This window comes from Eptesicus fuscus, chromosome 2 (assembly GCF_027574615.1).
Source record: "Eptesicus fuscus isolate TK198812 chromosome 2, DD_ASM_mEF_20220401, whole genome shotgun sequence".
Lineage (NCBI taxonomy): Eukaryota > Metazoa > Chordata > Mammalia > Chiroptera > Vespertilionidae > Eptesicus > Eptesicus fuscus.
Window position 1 is genome coordinate 34,023,489 of NC_072474.1, and position 21,268 is coordinate 34,044,756.

Consider the following 21,268-nt stretch of genomic DNA (forward strand, 5'->3'; position numbering starts at 1 on the left):
CCGACAAGCTTCCCCAATCCTTCTGATGGGTGGCCTTCTGTGCCTGTAAGAATCACCTGCGCGGGTCTCCAACACTGACTGGAGACAGGGATTATCAAACACGTCTCTCATACTGAAATACGAGTCCCTAGGACAGCTAGTCCACTGTGCTCAATGAAGTGCTGACGGGTCAAGGGACTAAGAAGCATTTTCTCAGCCCCTCAGGAAAAGCACGCAGGCTTCCAGACAACATAGGCCCTTGTTTAGCATGTCACTTAATGAAAACGAGAGGTTGTCTAGGGAAATGGGAATCTTAACAAGGCACTAGCTATTTTGTATAACTGTTGCCAGCCCTAGTGAGAGACATTACAGGGTCATGCTACTTTCCATCGGAAGACATTTATACTTTCCACCACTGTCAGTTCATCAAAACTTACAGATTCCTGATAATGTTCATCTTCCCAGTGGAATTTTTCCTAACTTACTCAAACTGACCTGTTAAAAATTTTTGAGACAACTCATAGTGAGAATATAAGACAATCAACTTTAGAGGGATTTTTGGAAATAGCTTAACTGACAGAATGGAGGAAAATAGAATTACCTGATACCTGGGATCCACCCCAGCCATTCTGATTTAAGGGGCCTAGGGTAGGAACCAAGGAAAAGATTTTTTAAAAGTTCCCCTGAAAATTCTAAAGAACAGCAGGGGTCAAGATCCACTCCTATGAAATCTAAAATTTGCTCCTTTCTCAGTGTTCTTATCTATAAAATGGTGACACTTATCCTTAGATTTATGGTTAACTGAAACTCTTTCTGAAGGTACAAATCATAAATACATTTTAAACAGAACCCTTCTTCCTAATCACAATCCCTTGATTATAAAAGTAAAGTTTGACTTATTAAAATCACCTTGTCCATAAGCATTAATATCCATATTAGAAATGGACATTTACAATCCATTAAAGGACAGTTAAAACAAAACAACAAAACCAGATCTCAAAACCATAGTCTTAACCCACAATTAAGTGCACACTAAAATAAAGTGCGAGTATAAAAGGTAATTGAGAGCACTAATATTTCCGTAAGATTAAGGCTGGGTCTGTTGTAAATAAATCCCTATTTCTGGACATGGCATGTTTTGCTCTAATCATGAAAATAAAAGAGATCTCAGCCAAGTATTGAGGAGGTACTGTTTTTGTGCCTGAATTATAGTAGGTCCTGAGAGAGAGATCTTAAGATAACTGTAGGCATGAAACTCAATTTTAAAGTTACACTAAGTATGACATAAAATCTTCTTAAAATGAAAAAAGTTAAAACTATCATTCTGTAAACATCCATTTTTCTTCTCCATGCTGAGGGTATCAGGACATGCTACCCCAAAATATGCCACTTTGGCATAAGAAAGGTTTTGAGCTGAAGGCATTTGAGTTCCCGAAATCCCTTATCTGTCTAAAGCAGAACCTCCCCAAAGAACTCAATAGTCATAAATCCCCTCCCTGGGCAATTCTCATCTCTTCTGGCACCACACCCAAACTTGTCACAAACTATCATATCTCTTGTTTATTTCCAAAAGGCCTATTTATTTTCCAAAAAGTCATTTACTTTTCCACAAGTGCCTTTCTCCCTTTCCCTTCCCCACTAAGTGAGGTACCTAGACCCACACCTGCCCTTCTTAGACACCCATCACTGGATCCTCCCATTTGAGTGCAGGATGCAGATGTCAATAAACTTGTTTTTCTCTTGTTCACCTGTCTTTTGTCAGTCCAATTAACAGGGCCTGGCCAGAGAACCTAGAAAGGTAGGCAGAAAAATATTCTTTTCCTCCCTACAATTGATATCTGATTTTACATATATCTCCCAGCTTTAAAAAGCTGTCATTAAAAAAAACAAAACAAAAAAAAACTATTAAAAAACATAAGCACCGGAAAGAGTCAAAGTTTAACAACCCTTTGAGACTCTGGGTCTAGTTTTTTTAACCTTTCGAACTAAATATTAAGAAAATAAAAACTATACCAAAGTGCTTAGTGTTTTAGGCAAAACTACTATGAAGACTTTAGCAAAACATTTACACCAAGTACATGCAGTTACAGAGTAAAATCAGTCTCCACACCATAAAAATTCTTACCAAATATGTTTTTCATAAATATATTTTAACCCACTTTACCAATATTATTTCATATTTTATCATTATTTCATTATTTATCTTTAGTGAAAGATAAATCTGAAAGCGTGAAATTGTATGGTGGCAAAACAACTTCAAATTAAATCTTCCTACATGAAAACCTACCATAGCTATACATTATAATGGGGAAGACTATAAATAATCCCTTATTGCTATTAATAATGGCAGATTACATAAAACAAAGGAAAGGCTCTATAATTCTAAACACAGTACTACTGGAAATTAATATGCATGTAACATTGAACTCGAGTATATAAAGCCATGTCCGCAAACACTGGCAGTATCTACTCAATTAGAAGCGAGTTAGCTTTAGAGGGCTCAGGGATGCAGCACTTCTGCCATATGAAAAAAAGCACATAAAAGACACAAAACAAAATATATGTATTACTTTTAGCATGTTAAAAACAATCACATCAAAAAAAGTATACAGATAAAAAATGTCATAGATGACATAAGAAAATAGTGTGTGTATACATATTTTGCATACATACATATATATATATAAATCTACAGTATTTACCACTGTTGATATATAATTTTGGAGCAGCTCAGATGCTGCTATCATGAACTAAATTGTACAGCTTGATTTATTACAAGTCACAGAATCATGGTTTAAAAATTAGAATTAATGTCCTCAGCTACATTTTTACATACATTTATGTCTAAGCTTCACGTGATCTGAATCGAGAGCCCAGTGATGTCAGGATTTCATCTGAGCTTCCGTGTAGTGCTCACCTGCTAATACACTGCATTTGTTTTGTCATTTAATAACATCATTACCAAGATGATTAAAATTACATTAGACTCATTATATACATAAAAATTATTGTCACATTCACTAGCTAAACAAATGTTACTTTCATTTAAAAAGACATACTTCTGTACCTTGAAAGCTTAAAGCCACAACTTGCAATGAGAAGAACCCTCAACATTAGGTTTTCCACTCTATTGTTCAAACGTGAGCCAAATAATGTTGAAAACAAGCTCTCCAATTAAACACAAAGTCCTATTTTCTTGGCATGCTCCAAACTTGGTCAGTGTTTTGGTAACTGTAGTGTAAATAGAATATTTTAAAAGACACTGCTAATTTTTTTTAACATGGACCTAAATTTTTGTCCCTGAAAAAGAAACATATTTTTGAAATTATGAAAATCACACTATTAAAAAAGAAAAGGCCATAATTCAGATCATTTTTACAATTGTACATGCTGGTAATTTAATGGCCTAAGCGGCGGTGGCAATATCCACTGACTATGTTCTTGAAAGAAAAGAGTGCCAGGAAAAAGATCATGTAAAGGACCACCCAGCCCTTTGTAGTGAGGCCCTGCAGGATATGAGGGGCAGAAGCAATAATATTGCTAATCCTGCTTTCAAAGGAATTTCTGGGAGTGCGTTCTGCTGCCCCATGGGAACTTGCCTCCTCTCCCACTGGCACCCACAGGAGAGCTGCAGCCTGGGCCACAGCATTTCCTTCACATCTGGCAGGAACATTCTGCTCTGAGCTTTGCAAGCAGGCCAGGCCAAGGGCACAGGTGCCCACGGATACACTGAGCCTGCACCTCTGGACACACGGATACCTGCACCTGTGGCCTTCAACTTACTTTCACTGCCACAATTTTTAAGCACCATTAAGTGGTTAGACTTTCTCTCCAATGTCTTTAATTTTCAGATTGAAAGAAAATGGCAACCGAAAATGAGTATCCTATGAGATCTGAATTAATCACCTCAAGGCAAACCCTTAAGTCAATTTAGGATCTGGGTTAAAAATATGAGGGGGTGGGGGGACTTGACTAAAAGACCAGTTAAAGAAAAAAAGGAGAATAAATTATTCCATGGATCTAGATTATAGCAGGTTTTTTAATGTTTCATTAGTTCTGTGTTGAAGTGTGTATGTATAGATGTCTATATCTACTTAAAGACACATACTCTACATAGAGCCTTAAAAATGTCTAGTATTCATAGAGTTTTTCAGTGCTTTGTAACATTACTCAAAGTAAAATGGACTAATAGAGTAAAAGTGTTTAGGTTTTGAGAAGTTATAAATGGAACTGAGTAATAAATTTATTTTGTATGCATCCCTAAATGCTATTGCTATGTTTCCACGGTAAATTAATAGATTCGGTGATGATGCAATTAAAATGCTCATCTTAAGCAGCATCTACGTGGGGATGAAAACACTCCCATCTATTCTTATTACTAATATACATGAGAATTGTGCGAGTTGTTTACAATGGTATAAAATACTGCTTTGGCAATTACAAACATAGCAATGTAGATTCTGGGAGATTTCTATTCTCATCTTCAGCAAGTATAGATGAATTCTCACAGCAATACTGATTCTTGAATAGAAAGTCCATCCCGGTTTCTGTAGTGATACGCTGGAGCCGAGGGCCTTGAATACTGATACCCAGAGGAGCTGGCATCTTCTAAAGCCGGGGAAGTTCTATACCGCACTGGACCATCCACGGAAACTGGGGGGAGGCTATGGTCCTGAAAGGGTACATGCTGAAAGGCAGAATATTTTGTTAAATTGCTTAAGTGGCTACGGTTAGCATCCCGAGTCCATGACTGTTCAGGCATCTCAGGTCTGAATGTGTAACTGACTTCCGACCATTTTCTGTTATCTGGCAAATAATCCACTGGAGGAATGATGAATTTTCCATTCTTTGGTGACCCTGAATATCCCCCAGCACCAATATCAATGGGAAGAACTTCTATGCGACTAGATGGTAGGACAAGAGGAGCTGGACGGCTGTGAGATTTCTCTGGAGAAACATTGATGGAAAGAGTGGAATCATGAGGTCTCCTGGAAGGATTCATTTGAGCCCGATGGCTAAACTGTGGAGACACAAAGCTGCTGTTAGTAGTGGGGATGTGCTTTGGAGAATTTCCATGGTAAATAGGGGGATTGCTGTAAGATGGGGGGTGCACGGGCCCTCGATCTTCTCCATCTAGCTGAGCTGGATATTTTGCATAACTTACAGGCTGTATTTTAAAAGTAAACTTGTTTGATACTTTTGATGGACTAGAAGTTGGCTCAGGATGCTTCCTCGGACTGTGTGTGTAAACAATATTCCTTGGACTATGAGAATAAGCCCTTTCTAGTGCCTCTTCAACAGACGGGCCATTTTCATTTTCTGGTACATTATCATACTGTGATGCATTCGAGCCCCGTTTCCCTTCATCGGCATCCCAGACCTTCATCTTCTGCCTTGCATTTGACACCCGAGGATCAGCAGAACTCGGGATGGTGACTGTAAGCGTGGGGTGCGCGAATCGACTTTTGCCTTCAGTGGCATATCTGGCAGTTCTTTCAGTGGCTGAAACATCTGATGGTTTATTCCATTTGGGCACAAATTCCTTCCTGATATTTGAAAGAGCATTGCTATTTTGGTTAGCAGATGCATGGTCATATTGCCTAACATTGTCTTGTGGACCTGATGAAGGTTTTCTTTGAAAGTCTGCTTCATCTTTAAGCTTTTTACTGTCCTCTTCCACTGATGCCCGTCTTGGCTGCCTCGCTCTTTCTGGTGTACCAATTCTGCCTTGATGGTGAGGGGAATGCTCGGGCTTTTTGTGAGGTGATGAGCCACTCTCTCTTCTGATCTTATGGGGACTTGATCTGCCAACACTTTGTCCATTGCTCAGGTGACTAATGCCAGCAGATTGAGGTTCAGGTGGAAGCTGTCCCAAAGGTTTCTTTGGAAATTCATCCTCTTTACCTAAAGGAAAGATATATTTATGAGTAACATTAACACATGAGTAAACAGTACCAAATATAAGAACCATGCTATGAATAATTGTATACTTTTCATATGTGCACTCATACACATACACACAGAATTACAGTTACAAGAGACGCACTTTTTAGAGAGACTGATAGTAAAACACACCAAAATTCAAAATGTAATAAGATTAGGCAATGTGCAGGTAGGAATATTTTATAACTTTATGTGTAACACATGATTCTTATATTTTGTTAAGACATACTGTTACATGCTTTTTTTTTTTTAAGAATGCAAGGCTGATAGTCTCATTTATATTCCTAAAACAATCCTGCTGTTCAATGTCTTACCAACACCTTCACTTTAACTTACCTCGACTTAATACAGCTTTGAAATCTCAGTAAAACTTTTCTTATCAACTTCAAGCAGATCTGCCAAATTTAAAAGCCAACTGTGATCTAAAGTTGTCCACAGTTTATTATTAAGCACCTTTCGCCATATTACTGCGAAAAAGAAATAGTACTCTATTTTAAAGCTAATATTCTAAGAGGATCCTACTTTAGAGAAAAAAAGAAAGAAAGAAAAAAGGAGGAAATCACTTTTAGTTTTATATTTTACTAGAGGCCCGATGCATGAAATCCATGCACTGGGGGTCAGGGGGAGGGGGAGAAGGGGAGGAGGGAGGCCCCTCAGCCTGGCCTGCGCCCTCTTGCAGGTCGGGAGTAAGCCGGCATTCGGACATCCTTAGCGCTGCCGTGTAGGTGGGAGAGGCTCCCACTACCTCTGCTGTGCTTGCCAGCCCTGAGCCTGGCTCAGGGCTTCTGGCTGAGCAGTGCTCCCTCTGTGGGAGCACACTAACCACCAGGGGGCAGCTCCTGCATTGCGTGTCTGCCCCTTGGTGGTCAGTGCACATCATAGTGACTGGTCGTTCCGCCGTTTGGTCGATTTGCATATTACACTTTTATTATGTAGGATTTTATTTTGTAGACAATATTCTTAAACCCAGCCTATTTCTGGTTTCTCTCAGTGCTCTCCTTCCTCAAAGCTGCAGTCTTCTGTGTTGTTGATGATGACAGTGATGCCAGAAATTCTCCATCAACTTGAGCTTCAGGTTGAAGTTTATGTAGGAACTTCTCCAAGTCACCTGCAACTTCGTAAGGTTTCTTGGTAGCCTTTGTTGGAATCTAGCAAGCTCCTTGTCTATTCTTTTCTGCTGCTATCTTAGGAGTTCATTAATTCTGTGCTTATCCCAGTCTCGCTGTGACCTCTTCTGTAAATTCTTGGTTATAAGATCTCTCTTCAGCTAGTCTTCAGTTGGTTATTCAGGATGATAGTTCTATATTTCAGTTTGGTCCTGGAAGATGAGTGTAGCTTCCATCTACTCTGCCACCATCTTGGATTGAGAGTTTTATGTTTTAAATAACTAACATTAGAAATGAATGAGGAATTAAAGGAAGGTGTAAAAATTTGCCATTTAGCAGACACTGTGTAAACATGATCTATTACAATATCAACATTCAATAAATATCATCTTGAAAAACAACTTGTAAAAATTCTATGATTTAAGATACGTTTTTCACCAATTATTACAAAATATATTCTCCCTTAAAAATAAGTTGCTGCTCACTTCAAATATCCACTTGTTGTCCGTCCATCTAACAAATATTTATTGAGTTAGCTCTGCTTTGGGACTGTGCTAAGCAATGAATACATTAGTAGTGAGTAGGCAGACCCCGTCTTTGTTTTCATGTAGTTCATTTCTTGATGAGGACAATTTTGTTATTTACCACATATCTTAATTTTCTTTAAGACATTTGAAAAAATATTCAATGAGCTTTCCTTTGGGAGGGGAGGGTGCAGAGAAGGTGAAGAAACAATATCCTTTAAATAGGAAAGCTGCCAGAATCAATTAAGCTAAAAATAACCTTGGTGCTCTTCTAATTCGGTGGTTTTTAAGAAACAGACTTTTTTCAAACCAAATTTCATATGAAACCCCAGCATATAAAGGAAATATAAGTAACGCTGCTTCAGTTGAAGTGGAGGGGCTCAGGTGCCTCCCCTCACCCTCTTTCCCACTTCCCTCAGCGGGGCAGCTTCTCGGAGATTCCCAACCCTGCCTGCATTTTATAGACAGGAAAGCAGTCTCAGAGAAGCCAAGTGATCCTTAGTGGCAGGAACAGAATGAGAACCAGGACCCAGCATTTTCACCCTGGGTCACTGTTTTCTTCCACTCTGCCATGTTCATTAAATTCCAGAGAAACTTGGGAATGGTTTTAACCAAATTTAACTTTACTTTGACAATATTTGTGCAAGGTCTTTATTTCATATATGTGAAAGCACACAAAGGATTAGGATTGGGAATAGTTTGTTTCATTCATTCACCCATTCAACAAAGAGCTATAGAGCAACTACTATGGGCCAGGCACACTCGTTGCTGGCGATGCACAAACAAAACCACAGGGTGAAGCCCCGTCCTATGGAGCTGCTGTGCTGGTTGTGCAGGGCTGTGAGAACAGCACCAGGACAAGGCAAGCACAGTGATCTGGGTGTGGCAGGGCAGAGCAGGGAGGAGTGCCGGCGGGAACAAAGGTGCCCTGTGCCAGGTGGCGAATGGCTGGGGACAAGGTTGGAGGAATGGAAGAGTCACATCACACAGGGCTTTGAAGACCACAGTAAGAACTCTGGATTTTTTTTTCTTTTTCTGAGTTTACTATAAACTACTGAAGGCTTTTCAGCAGGAGAGTAACATGATCTGATGTCTATCTTATAAAGTCACTTTGAAAGTTGAGTTGGATTTAGATTGTATAATAATTAATGAAAATAACAGTAATAGCTAACACTCATTGAGCCCTTATATGTCAACACTGCTCAAAAGCTATACATACAGTATCAGCAATAGGCATATGACATAGCTCACTACTACTGTTCTCATTTTATAGTGAGAAAACCGAGGCAGGCGTGACCTTGCCCAAGGGCTCATAGCTAGCTAGTGACAGACGAAGAATTCAAACCCAGAGCTGATTCCAGAGCCTCCTCTCTTTACACTAAGTGTGAGGGAAGCAGTGAGGCGAGGCTGCGCTAGGATATGCTTTAAGGTAGAGCACAGACACTTGCTCTTGTGCTAGGTGTGACCCGTGAGTGATGAGTGGGGTGAGGCATGGCTCCTGGTTTAAAGACAGTTAACAGCTCAGTGGTTGAGCATCTACCTATAAACCAGGAGGTCAGGGCACATGCAGGCTCAATCCCTAATAGGCGGCGTGCAGGAGGCATCCAATCAATGATTCTCATCATTGATGTTTCTCTCTTTTCCTCTCCCTTCCTCTCTGAATCTATAAAAATATATTAAAAAAAAAAGACAGCAACAACAGACAGGTACTACTCAGGAACAGTAGGCATACCAAATTGTTCTGTGTCTTTTCATAATGAAGACATTTTATGACGTGTGACAAATGATTACAAGTGATAGCTCGAATTTTAAAATGCTTGTCACTGGGAAAAGTTTCCTTTGTTCATGAATGCTGCATGTAAAATTACCCGAAGTATTTCGGTTCAGCTCTGACTAGTCTCATAGGAAATACTGGAATCGGGGCAAGAGAGTTGACTCAAAGGCAGTCAAGTCAAGAACTTTCACAAGTAGTTATTCAGTCTCTTTGGCTAAAAACTAACAATAAAAATTAAAATCTATTTAGTGTCCCCAAAATGTTTTTATCAGCTCAACAAATAATGATTCATTAGTTCCCAATAAACATATGAATTCCTTCTTCCCTACAGGCAACTGACCCCAACAAACACAAATTATCAAGATATAAAGACCTATGTAATAGAAAAACTGAATCTATGAATTTTCGTTTAGTCTTCACTCTGATCATTTTCTAAGGGCATGCAACTCAGTTATGTGACTGGCTACATCATTGGCTGGTTGATATTCCTTCAGATAATAATACCAATCATCAAAACACCCTTTTCAGGTTGGTGTGTGGGAACCCGATGAAAAACTAACCATTAAAAAGAAAAGGAAGACGGTGGCACCCAGAGAGTGGTTAATTCGTGCCTGCAGATGCGCTGCTCCGGGGACAAAACTGGATCAGCTGTAGTGACCTTCAGGCTGGGCCCTGTAGCCGCCCCGCTTCTCCAGCACTCAGTGGCCTTTAGCAGCCTGCAGAGAGCCTCGTGCATAGGAAATAATTTCAAATGTATATTTTTAAATTCTCCATAGCAGTATTGTTAAGAAAAAAATAAAAGGAACTGCTGTTGCAACTGGCCTGTGTACTCCCTAGAACTCAGGAGGCTAGTGAAAGCTTCTCTTAGTCCAGACTGTGGCTACTCAGAGACTGTTTTCCCATCTGTGTCAATTCACAACTCATGAAACCAAATCCACTTGGAAATGGATTTTTCAACGACTAGCTAACTACTGTAGACTGAATGTCTGTGGCCCACCTCCACCCCCGAATTCATATATTGAATTCTCAGTGTAACCGTAATGTAATGGCATTTGTAGGAGGGGCTTTGGAAGGTAATTAGGTCACAAGGGCAGAGACCTCATGATGGAACTAACATACCAACACACTCAGAGTGGAGTACAGATAGGGCCTCAAAGAGAGGTGTGATCTGCCCAGTGTTCACCTCCCCCTCTGCAAAGGCTTCTAAAAAGTAGCCATGTTGCACCACAGCGACTGCAGCCTCAGCTTCCTCTGAGTTGTGGTCAATAGTGGGGTGAGGAGAGGCCCTGGCAGAGCAGGGAGGAGCACCCAGTTGGAGAAGTGGTCAGAAAGGGAGTGCTGGACCTCGTGGGGACAGCCATCTCCTTTTGCCATCACCCCTTCTCAAGTACACAGAGCGAGGCGACACCTAAGAGGAAGGAAGGCTGTTCTCTGACTAATGTGTGGAGTCCTGGACAGTGCCTGGCACGGGGTGGCCTCAGGAAAGAGCTGCACAGCCTGGGTCCTGTGGGGTGGACTGGGCACTAGAGTTGGGGATGATTCACCTGAGAACAAATTTGTGCTTTTCCTCTTCTTCAGCAGGGTCTGTGCCTAAAACCACCTCATTGTTACAGACTGAATTCTGTGTCCTCCGAATTCGTACGCTGAACTGGTAATCCCTGGTAACTCAGAATGTGACTGCATTTGGAAGAAAGGCCTTTACTGAGGTAAGTAAGGTTAAATGAAGTCACCAGAGTGGGCCTTGAATCCAATATGATTCATGTCCTTATAAGAAGAGGCCATTAGGACACAGAAAGAAACAGAGACAACCATGTGAAGATGGCCATTTAAAGCAAAAGAAAGAAGAATCCAACCCTACCAACACTTTCGTCTTGGACTTCCAAGCCTCCAGAATTGTGCAAGAATAAATTTCCATTGTTTAAGCCACCCAGTCCGTGGCATTTTGTTATAGCAGCCTGAACCGACTAAGATACGACCCTTGGGTCTACATCCTAGATCTGAAAGCTGATGACTTGCTTTATTAAGCACACATTTTATGGATTGCTTTTTTTCTGTTAGTAACATGCTGCATATTTTATTATTTATGATCATCTGCTTTTATAGTCCTAGCACATTTTCAATGTCCACAACTATAGTAATTAAAACTTATTTTACATACCACATCAAAGAGGCAACTGAACAGAACAAATGTGGAAGGTGGATGTAAGCGGTACCACATCTACAAGGGTAACTAGAGTTCCATTACTTTGCAGATTCCTGTATGTCGTTTTCTAGTCATCAACTTATTGCTAAAACAGTCAGTCTGGGGTTGGCTTCCATAAGCATTTTCCATAGACATCAGCTCTAGCTACTTATTGACACTGATGAAAATAAAAGGGCATCCTTGTAAATGTGGTACTCAGAATTTAAGCAATATTCTAGGTTTGGACTAACTGAAGCAAAATAAAATAGGGTATAAAAAGGAGCCAATGAGTGAAAAGAGGTTCTGAAAAACACTTTACAGTGGGAATGGAAGGAAGAAAGTGGGGGAGGAAAGAAGACTAAGGAAGAAAACTGAACATCTTTGGGAAAAATAATACCATTTCACACACTGTTCCTATTCTAATATCCACAGGCTTTTCATTCTGAAATATTTTAGATACATAAAAGGCACACATCAATAAAAACTAACAGGACACATAGTAAAATGTAGGATATGCATGTATTTCTCAGGACAAGCAATAGAAGAATTGAGAAGGAAGTAATGGAGAGACTGAGGTGGTAATTTCATGCATGAAACAAAAGGGAAAGGTATGCATCATACCCAAGTGGGAGATTTAATTTTTCAATATAAACGGTAAGAAAATTATTTACCTTTTACTTAACACTACTTTATATTCAAGTCAACAGAGAAACTTCTCTGAGGACGAGACATTAATATTCTATGCATCTACACACCATATTAGAATAACAAGAAAAATTTAACATGTTCCATTTACTGAATAGGCAAGAGGCCAAAATCCACATTGGGGGAAAAATCTGCCACTGTCCTAAAATATCCAAAAGGCAGCATCTTAAAGTTATTTCATGCAATACATTTCCCTTGCCTAGTAGACAAAAACCTACTTAAAGTGACTTTTTGTACACTTTCCTATAATATCTACAATAATAACAGAATTGTGTGTAAGGTGTTGACAAAATGTCCATTGGCATATAGTAAATATGCATTATAGTAATGACACATTGTTCATACATACACTACACAAACAGAATCGTTACAAATACCCAAGATCTGCATAGCCAAGAAACTAGGTATAGCAGGGTTTGGAGGAAAAAAAAGTTCAGTGCAAACAAAATGACACTGTATCTAATTACTTTCTAAATGTCAATCTCTTGTTAGGAACCAGAACTCTGTAAGAGGTACAGGGTGGGTACCTCAAATGTATAAAGACATTTAAAGAGTATGGTCCTTTGCCCCCATGAAGATTTTCAATAAGCACAGAAGAAGATAAAACCATTTGAAAAGAGGCAGTCGACAACAATGTAAGAAAGAGCCTCCTAAAATTTAAGTGCTTAAAAACCCCAATTCTGCCCGGCTGGGGTGCTCAGTGGTTGAGCATCGACTCATGAACTAAGAGGTCCCAGTCAGGACACATGCCCAGGTTGTGGGCTCAGTCCCCAGTAAAGGGTGTGCAAGAAGCAGCTGATAGATGTTCCACTCTCTCATCAATGTTTCTATCTCTCTATCCCTCTCGCTTCCTCTTTCTCTTAAAAAAAAAATCAATAAAAACATTTAAAAAAACAACCCAATTCCTCCCCTTTTTAAAGACAGTAACGCCAGTTAGGCTAGGCGGTAATACATGATAGGGGTGAGGGCCAGACCAATGTGCTGGGATTTGCTTAATTTCACATCTACTTTCTATAATGATTTGTGACCAGGGAGCAGACTAAAGACTAACAAGAGGAACTAATTCATGGCTCAGGATCCCGTATTGACATCTATCTTCCATAAATATTTGTTGACTGATAACACTGTTGGGTTATGCCATGTACAAGTTACTCTCATAACTGACCCAACACCTCTGAACAGTGCAAAATCTACATACGTTGTTGGCACTTCAGCAAAGGCCCTGAGGGACCCTCAGGACAACCTCATTTGTGGAGAACTGTGTCTCTCAAAAGATGAGGAGGAATGAAAAGTGGTGGAAAGAAGTGAGCAGAGAAGAAAAGAGGGGAAAAAGAGAAAGAGGATAAGAGTGGGCGATTGTGGTAGGTGAATAATGGAAATGACCGAAAGGAAAGCAGACAGCAATGGGGATCGGGAAGGCCGAAAGTGGAAATGGCCACAGGGAACCTATGAGGAAGCTTCTCCCGTCTGAGAGCAGGTTGTAACTCCCAAGTCTGAGTGGGGACTTGCTCATGTTACACTGGGCGGGCCAGAGGCCTCTGAACTCCAATAGCAGTACCAAACTCAAGGACTCTGTGCCCGGGCAATCTGACCTTTGCAAATATGAAATTAGGAAGACAATCTACTTGACTTTGTTATAAAGGCGATTCTTTTGGAGATTAATTATTCAACTTTCACTGAGCTGAAGATATACGGCATAGATCCTGTGAGGACAAATGCCATCACCTGCAATATTTTCATATGCTAGTAAATGTTCTCTGCCTTTTTTCCCCACAGACATAGATCCAAATAAGCATTAAACATTATTGTACAGCCTCTTCCTAGATCTATCATAACCTACACACACACACACACACTGCTGCACTTGGCCTTTGTGTTAACTCTCCTTTCACCCCTAAGCAATTGAGTACACTGAAAGACTGAAGAATAACTGTTGTCAAAACAGGTGACTAAAAATAGGCAATAAGTATTAATATTTGTTATCCATACTTTCATTCTAGACTTCTTTTCAATAGGCATAGTATTGTTTTGTTCACCCCATAATAGCTCCATTCCTAAAATTTTATTCTTTCCTTCTTCCTCACAAACCACAGGAGTTTAAATGAAGAATTACTGCCCTACTCCTTAAAGGGTAGGAAAGCACCGCAATTCTCATCAGATACAATAGGGAATGTTTTTGTGAAAATATCACATTAATGATATTTTTCGCTGCTGTTGTCATCATATAAGTGGTATTTTTATGCCAGTGCCAACAATTATGATATTCTACTAAAAAAGGGAGATATAACTTGATATATTTAAGAATAAAGGCAATAATATTTAGTAGGTTTTTTAAGTCAACAAAAAGAATACGCTAACCATCCTTAAAAATATAAGGGAAAGAGTCCCTCCAGGCTGGTCCATCTTTGATTTTATTCAGTCTCTGTCACCACCTAGTGGACAGCACACTCAACTACAAGCCTTGAAGATTAATTGCCTCAGAAGGCATTGACAGGTTTTTGCACCCAAGGAGACATACAATTACAGGAAAGTGCTCTAAGTGCTCTTTCTTGTGAGCAACATTTTACTTTTAAATTTCAACAATAGGAGACTGTGTGTGTGTGTGTGTGTGTGTGTGTGTGTATATATATATATATATATTCCGACTCTTCTAACAGTTTTCAACAAGAAATGGTGGGGGCCACTGTCAGGAAAATTACCCTGAGAGAGGCATCTCATTCCTTTCCAGATCAAATATAAAGTCCAACTGAGTTTTAAATTACTGCCACAAAATTCCTTTTAATATACCATCAGCCAAAAGAATATACAATTCAAACACTATTATTGCCTCATAACTGGTGATCAAAAGAGTACAGTCTGCTTTCTAAATTATTGCTAGGTTATTTTAAAAGTTAAAAAAAAATTATTGTAGTTAGGCTTATGGACTGTACTCCCCCCGCTCCATCATATTAAATCTAAAATATAAGGGAAGCAGAAAGAAGACAATTATTTAAACACATTTATCATTTATATACCTGTTTAATACCACATAAATTCAGTAGATTTTTGTGAAAAAATTATTTTAAAAATCTGTACTTTGTGTTTCCTAGCATTTCAATTCACATACACATACATAAAAATTGTTGGACATATGTGACTAACACTGGTTTCCATTATATAAACAACTAAAAGTGAAAACACACTCAAACACTCAAAAAGTGGGACAGAGGTTTCTCCTTTATAAACTTACAATAAAATTGACTTATCTCTGTGTGTGTGTGTGTGTGTATTCTATCAGGATTCCATCACTTCAAAAAACTTCAGTAATGCCTTCTGTCCTTTGCCTTTTATTTTTGAAATGGTAGTAAAAAACTTTGCAACATATGAGAAAATGTTTGTAAGCTGAATTAATAAATTTAAAGAACATCAGTAAGCAAAATACTAATTTTACAAACCTATATAATGCTGTGTATGGAAAATTATCCTTGGGGATATTAAAAAACAAACAAACTTACATTGACAAATAACTTATTCCAAAGGGCTGCTGAAAAAAATAACTGAAATGTATATGTAAAGAAAGCATTTTGCAAGGAACTCTATTATAAGACTCAAAAATTTGCTGTTACTATTACTCTTTAAAAGTGGCCAGCAGCAGGAATATCTCAAGAAACCAGAAACACCAATCAGAAAGAATATATGCACCCCTATGTTGATAGCAGTGCATTCTACAACAGCTAAGATTTGGAAACAGCCTAAGTGCCCATTAGCAGATGAGTGGATTAAAAAACTGTGGCACATCTACACAATGGAATACTATACTGCTATAAAAAAAGAAAGAACTCTTACCATTTGCAACAGCATGGATGGAGCATTATGCTAAGTGAAATAAGCCAGTCAGAGAAAGGTAAGTATCACATGATCTCACTCAATTGCAGAATATAATGAACAACATAAACTGATGAACAAAAATAGACCCAGAAACATAGCAGCATCAAACAGACCGTCAAACCTCAGAGGGAAGGGAGGGGAGAGTCTGAGGGAGAGGGAGGAGGGTATGAGATAAAGAAAAGAACTTGTATGCATATAAACATAACCAATGGACACAGACAATAGGGGCTGAAGGCCTGGGCTGGAGGGCCAGGGGGGGCGGGGCTGGGAGAGGACAACGAGGTAAAAGGGGACATACGTAATACTTTCAATAATAAATAATTTTAAAAAAGTGGCCGGGAGGTGGGATGGGTGGAAGTAGGAAAACAAGCAGGCCAAGGGAGTCTTATACATCAAACTAAGGAGTTTGGATTTATTCCAATAAGCACTGAAGCCTCAGAGGGCTGGATGTTCTACAAGATCATTCTGGTTCAGCAAGGACGTAAGCAACACTGGCACCAGGGCTTCCAGTGTAGCCAATGGGACTCTGGTAGGAAGGGAATGAGAGATATTAAAAATCAAAAGAAACAGCCAGGCTGGAGTGGTTCAGTGGTTGAGTGTCTACCTATGGACCAAGAGGTTAGGGTTTGATTCCTGGTCAGGACACAGGTTCGGGTTGTAGGCTTAATTCCCACTGTGGGGTGTGCAGGAGGCAGCAGATCAATGATTCTTTCTCATCATTGATGTTTCTATCTCTCTCTTCCTCTCCCTTACTCTCTGAAATCAATCAAGATATATTTTAAAAAATAAAAGAAAAAGAAACATAGAACTTGGCAACTATATGCAATAGCTAAATGGAGAGCCAGTGGTGAGGGCAGCAGGGAGAAGGAGATTTTGGATAACTAAGAGGATGAGTGAATATTGAGTACTGTACATTGATAGGAAATGCAGAGGCAAATGGGAAAAGTTGGAGGTGCGGTAGGGATTTAGACATTAAGTTTGAAGTATCGGAGGGGCAGGTGGGTGAAAGTGCCCATTTATGGGATCAGTTAAATGAGCCTGGAGCTCAGAAGTTCTAGTACAAAGATCTGGGTGGAGGTTCCGAGCTGGAAGTCTTTGAAGTGACTGCTAACTAGGGAAATGATGAAAGCACCTGGGACGGTGCACAGAATGAGAAGAAGGAAAGAACACAGCCTCCTACAGGCCATTGAAAAGACCAGCCCAGGAAAAGGAACCCGTGGAGGAAAAAGGAAATGAATGGTTGTAGAGGCAGAGGGGAGAAAGTGAAAAACAGCAGTTATCTGGAAGTGAGCCACAAAGAACTCCACTGTAACCCACACAAAGCCCTGCTGGGGCTTCGCAAAAAAGAACGTTTCCTTCCCATGTTCCAGTAAAAAATCTGGACTGACACCACCAAAAACAAAAACAAAAACAAGAAAACAATGCAATGCTGAAGCTGGAAAAGTTTTTCTCTTGATAAAGAGAATAAAATTCCCAAATTACTCTAGAAAAACATGGACAGGTCCCAGAGCTAAAAGCAATAAAATGTTTTCTTTCTTAAAATGGTTCCTTCAGTTTCCTATTTTCTGATATCTAAAATAAAAGATAAACTTTAAAATGGCTCTCTCAATTATTCTCAGAAAAAGTCTCTCTCAATTGTTCTATATAGGTCAAAAGCTATAAATGGGGGCCAAATTGACAGCCATAGTAGATCTACAGAGGCTTTCTAATCAGAATGGCTTCCTTAAGTGACAAAAATCTCTGCCAATGGCTTTATTTGAATAGAAGATAGCTGATGAGAATAGAGGGATATTTCTGTCCAAATAATCACTAGCTAGTGGGGTATGCAAGAAACCATCTGAGTCATTTTAATACTTCACTTGTCAAAAGTACTTTTATTTAAATTGATGTTTTCATAGTTGATTCACATGAAGGGATGGAGAGCTAAAACATTATATCTACTTATAGATGTTTATTACTAGAGGCCAAAAAGAAGAGCATTATAGAATTAGTCAATAAAACAGGAAAATAAAAGAAAACAGAACAGAAATGGTTGAAGTCAGATTAGCAATATAAAGGAAAGGCTTGACGTCCCTGGGTCCGGGTGAGACCATGCGTCCCTGGATCCGGATGAGGCCTCGTGCACCTAGGCCCGGGTGAGCCCAAGTGGCCCTGGGTCTGGGAGAGGCCAAGCGTCCCTGGGTCCGGGTGAGACCATGCGTCCCTGGATCCGGATGAGGCCTCGTGCACCTAGGCCCGGGTGAGCCCAAGTGGCCCTGGGTCTGGGAGAGGCCAAGCGTCCCTGGGTCCGGGTGAGACCATGTGTCCCTGGATCCGGGTGAGGCCTCGTGCACCTAGGCCCGGGTGAGCCCAAGTGGCCCTGGGTCTGGGAGAGGCCAAGCGTCCCTGGGTCCGGGTGAGACCATGCTTCCCTGGATCCGGGTGAGGCCTCGTGCACCTAGGCCCGGGTGAGCCCAAGTGGCCCTGGGTCTGGGAGAGGCCAAGCGTCCCTGGGTCCGGGTGAGACCATGCTTCCCTGGATCCGGGTGAGGCCTCGTGCACCTAGGCCCGGGTGAGCCCAAGTGGCCCTGGGTCGGGGAGAGGCCAAGCGTCCCTGGGTCCGGGTGAGACCATGTGTCCCTGGATCCGGGTGAGGCCTCGTGCACCTAGGCCCGGGTGAGCCCAAGTGGCCCTGGGTCTGGGAGAGGCCAAGCATCCCTGGGTCCGGGTGAGACCATGTGTCCCAGGATCCGGGTGAGGCCTCGTGCACCTAGGCCCGGGTGAGCCCAAGTGGCCCTGGGTCTGGGAGAGGCCAAGCGTCCCTGGGTCCGGGTGAGACCATGCATCCCTGGATCCGGATGAGGCCTCGTGAACCTAGGCCCGGGTGAGGCCACGTGCCCCTGGGTCTGGGAGAGGCTAAGCGTCCCTGGGTCCGGGTGTGACCATGTGTCCCTGGATCCGGGTGAGGCCTCGTGCACCTAGGCCCGGGTGAGCCCAAGTGGCCCTGGGTCTGGGAGTGGCCAAACGTTCCTGGGTCTGGGTGAGACCATGTGTCCCTGGATCCGGGTGAGGCCTCGTGCACCTAGGCCCGGGTGAGCCCAAGTGGCCCTGGGTCGGGGAGAGGCCAAGCGTCCCTGGGTCCGGGTGAGACCATGTGTCCCTGGATCCGGGTGAGGCCTCGTGCACCTAGGCCCGGGTGAGCCCAAGTGGCCCTGGGTCTGGGAGAGGCCAAGCATCCCTGGGTTCGGGTGAGACCATGTGTCCCTGGATCCGGGTGAGGCCTCGTGCACCTAGGCCCGGGTGAGCCCAAGTGGCCCTGGGTCTGGGAGAGGCCAAGCGTCCCTGGGTCCGGGTGAGACCATGTGTCCCTGGATCCGGGTGAGGCCTTGTGCACCTAGGCCCGGGTGAGCCCAAGTGGCCCTGGGTCTGGGAGAGGCCAAGCGTCCCTGGATCCGGGAGAGACCATGTGTCCCTGGATCCAGGTGAGGCCTTGTGCAACTAAGCCCGGGTGAGGCCACATGCCCCTGGGTCTGGGAGAGGCCAAGCGTCCCTGGGTACGGGTGAAGCCAGATCCTGGGTCCAGGTGAGGCCGTGCGCCCCTGGATACATCCGGGTGAGGCTGGGTCCCAGGCCCGGGTGAGACCACGCGCCCCTTGGGTATGGGTGAGGCCACGTGCCCCTTAGTCCAGGTGACGCCGTGCCCCTGGGTTCGGCCGAGACCAAACCAGAGGGAGTCGGACCTCCATTACCAACATTTGTCCACCATCCAGAGCTGAGGCGTCAGTGCTGACATGTACACATAAGGAACTACTGGACATCGAAATTGGGTCTCAAAAGAACTGTTGGTTCAGGGGGAAGCTCGCTACAGATTGATTCATTTGCCTGTCAGCATAAATATTATTGCTCGTCTCACATTCAGTTCTTATTAGTATATATCTAGTGACATATGATCTCGTTCATCTAGAGGAAATGATGAACAACATAGACTGAGGAACAAGAACAGAACCAGAAGCAAGGAGGCATCGATCGGACTATCGGGCCTCAGAGGGAGGATAGGGGAGGGTAAGGGGAGGGTGGGGGGAGGGGGAGAGTTCAACCAAAGGACCTGTATGCATGCATATAAGCCTATCCAATGGTTAAGTTCAACAGGGGATTGGGGCATGCGTGGGGAGAGGGGTGGGATGGGAATGGGGGGATGAGGAAAAATATGTGACACCTTAATCAATAAAGAAATTTAAAAAAAAAAAAAAAAAGGAAAGGCTTGATACACTCATAATAAATGAAGACTAAAAACACAAATAGTGACATAAGGATAAAGTGTCAGCAAATTAGGAATAGAATGGAACATTTGTTGATAAAAGCCATCTACAAAAAAGCTACATTCATTTATGTAAATGTATGAAAAGGTCTAGAACTGTGGTTGGCAAACTGCGGTTCACAAGCCACATGCGGCTCTTTGGCCCCTTGAGTATGGCTCTTCCACAAAATACCACGGCCTGGGCGAGTCTATTTTGAAGAAGTGGTGTTAGAAGAAGTTGAAGTTTAAAAAATTTGGCTCTCAAAAGAAATTTCAATCGTTGTGCTGTTGATATTTGGCTCTGTTGACTAATGAGTTTGCCGACCTCTGATCTAGAATATGCCCCAAACTGCTGGCCAGTAGTTTCCTTTGAAGGAAAGATCACAAGTATAATGAAGTAATGGAAAGCCTTCATACATCACTCAGCATACTTCAACGATTGTCTAGAGTTCATATGTGGGTAATATTTGTGTATTATTTGTGCAATAAAACTGAGGAACGGGATTTTTTTTTTTTTTTTTTTTTTACTGCGACGCTTTCCAAGGCACGGGGATTTTTAGGATAAGCCAGAGATATCTTGCTGCACATGAAAGCAAAGAAGTATTCAAAGACTACTAGTGTTGGGTCAAAAGGACACAGAAATCAGTTTAAGGGAGATCCCAATGACCAAATGTAGAACAACTTGAGCAATAAAACAATAATAATTATATCTGATTGAAACATTTAGGATAAATCAAATTCCACTAATTCACAATGAGAAAGCAAATGAAAAGGTCATTTGTTGCCATGGAATATAATCTAGAACATCAACTCCTAATTTTGAAAATTGACAAAGAAAAAACAAGCATTTATTCTGCCTTTTTAGTAGGAAACACATCTATAATAAAGGCATAATATGCAAATTGACTTAAC

General features: G+C 41.5%; 1 protein-coding gene across 1 annotated transcript in view; it reads right to left on the minus strand.

Moving 5' to 3' along the window:
• Positions 1 to 3,961: 3,961 nt before the first annotated feature.
• Positions 3,962 to 21,268, minus strand: part of USP6NL (USP6 N-terminal like) — a 193,689-nt gene continuing 176,382 nt past the window's right edge. The window contains exon 16 of the mRNA XM_054726458.1: positions 3,962 to 5,883. Coding sequence (XP_054582433.1) covers positions 4,484 to 5,883 — 1,400 coding nt within the window. The 3' untranslated portion in view covers positions 3,962 to 4,483. The remainder of the gene's footprint in view (positions 5,884 to 21,268) is intronic.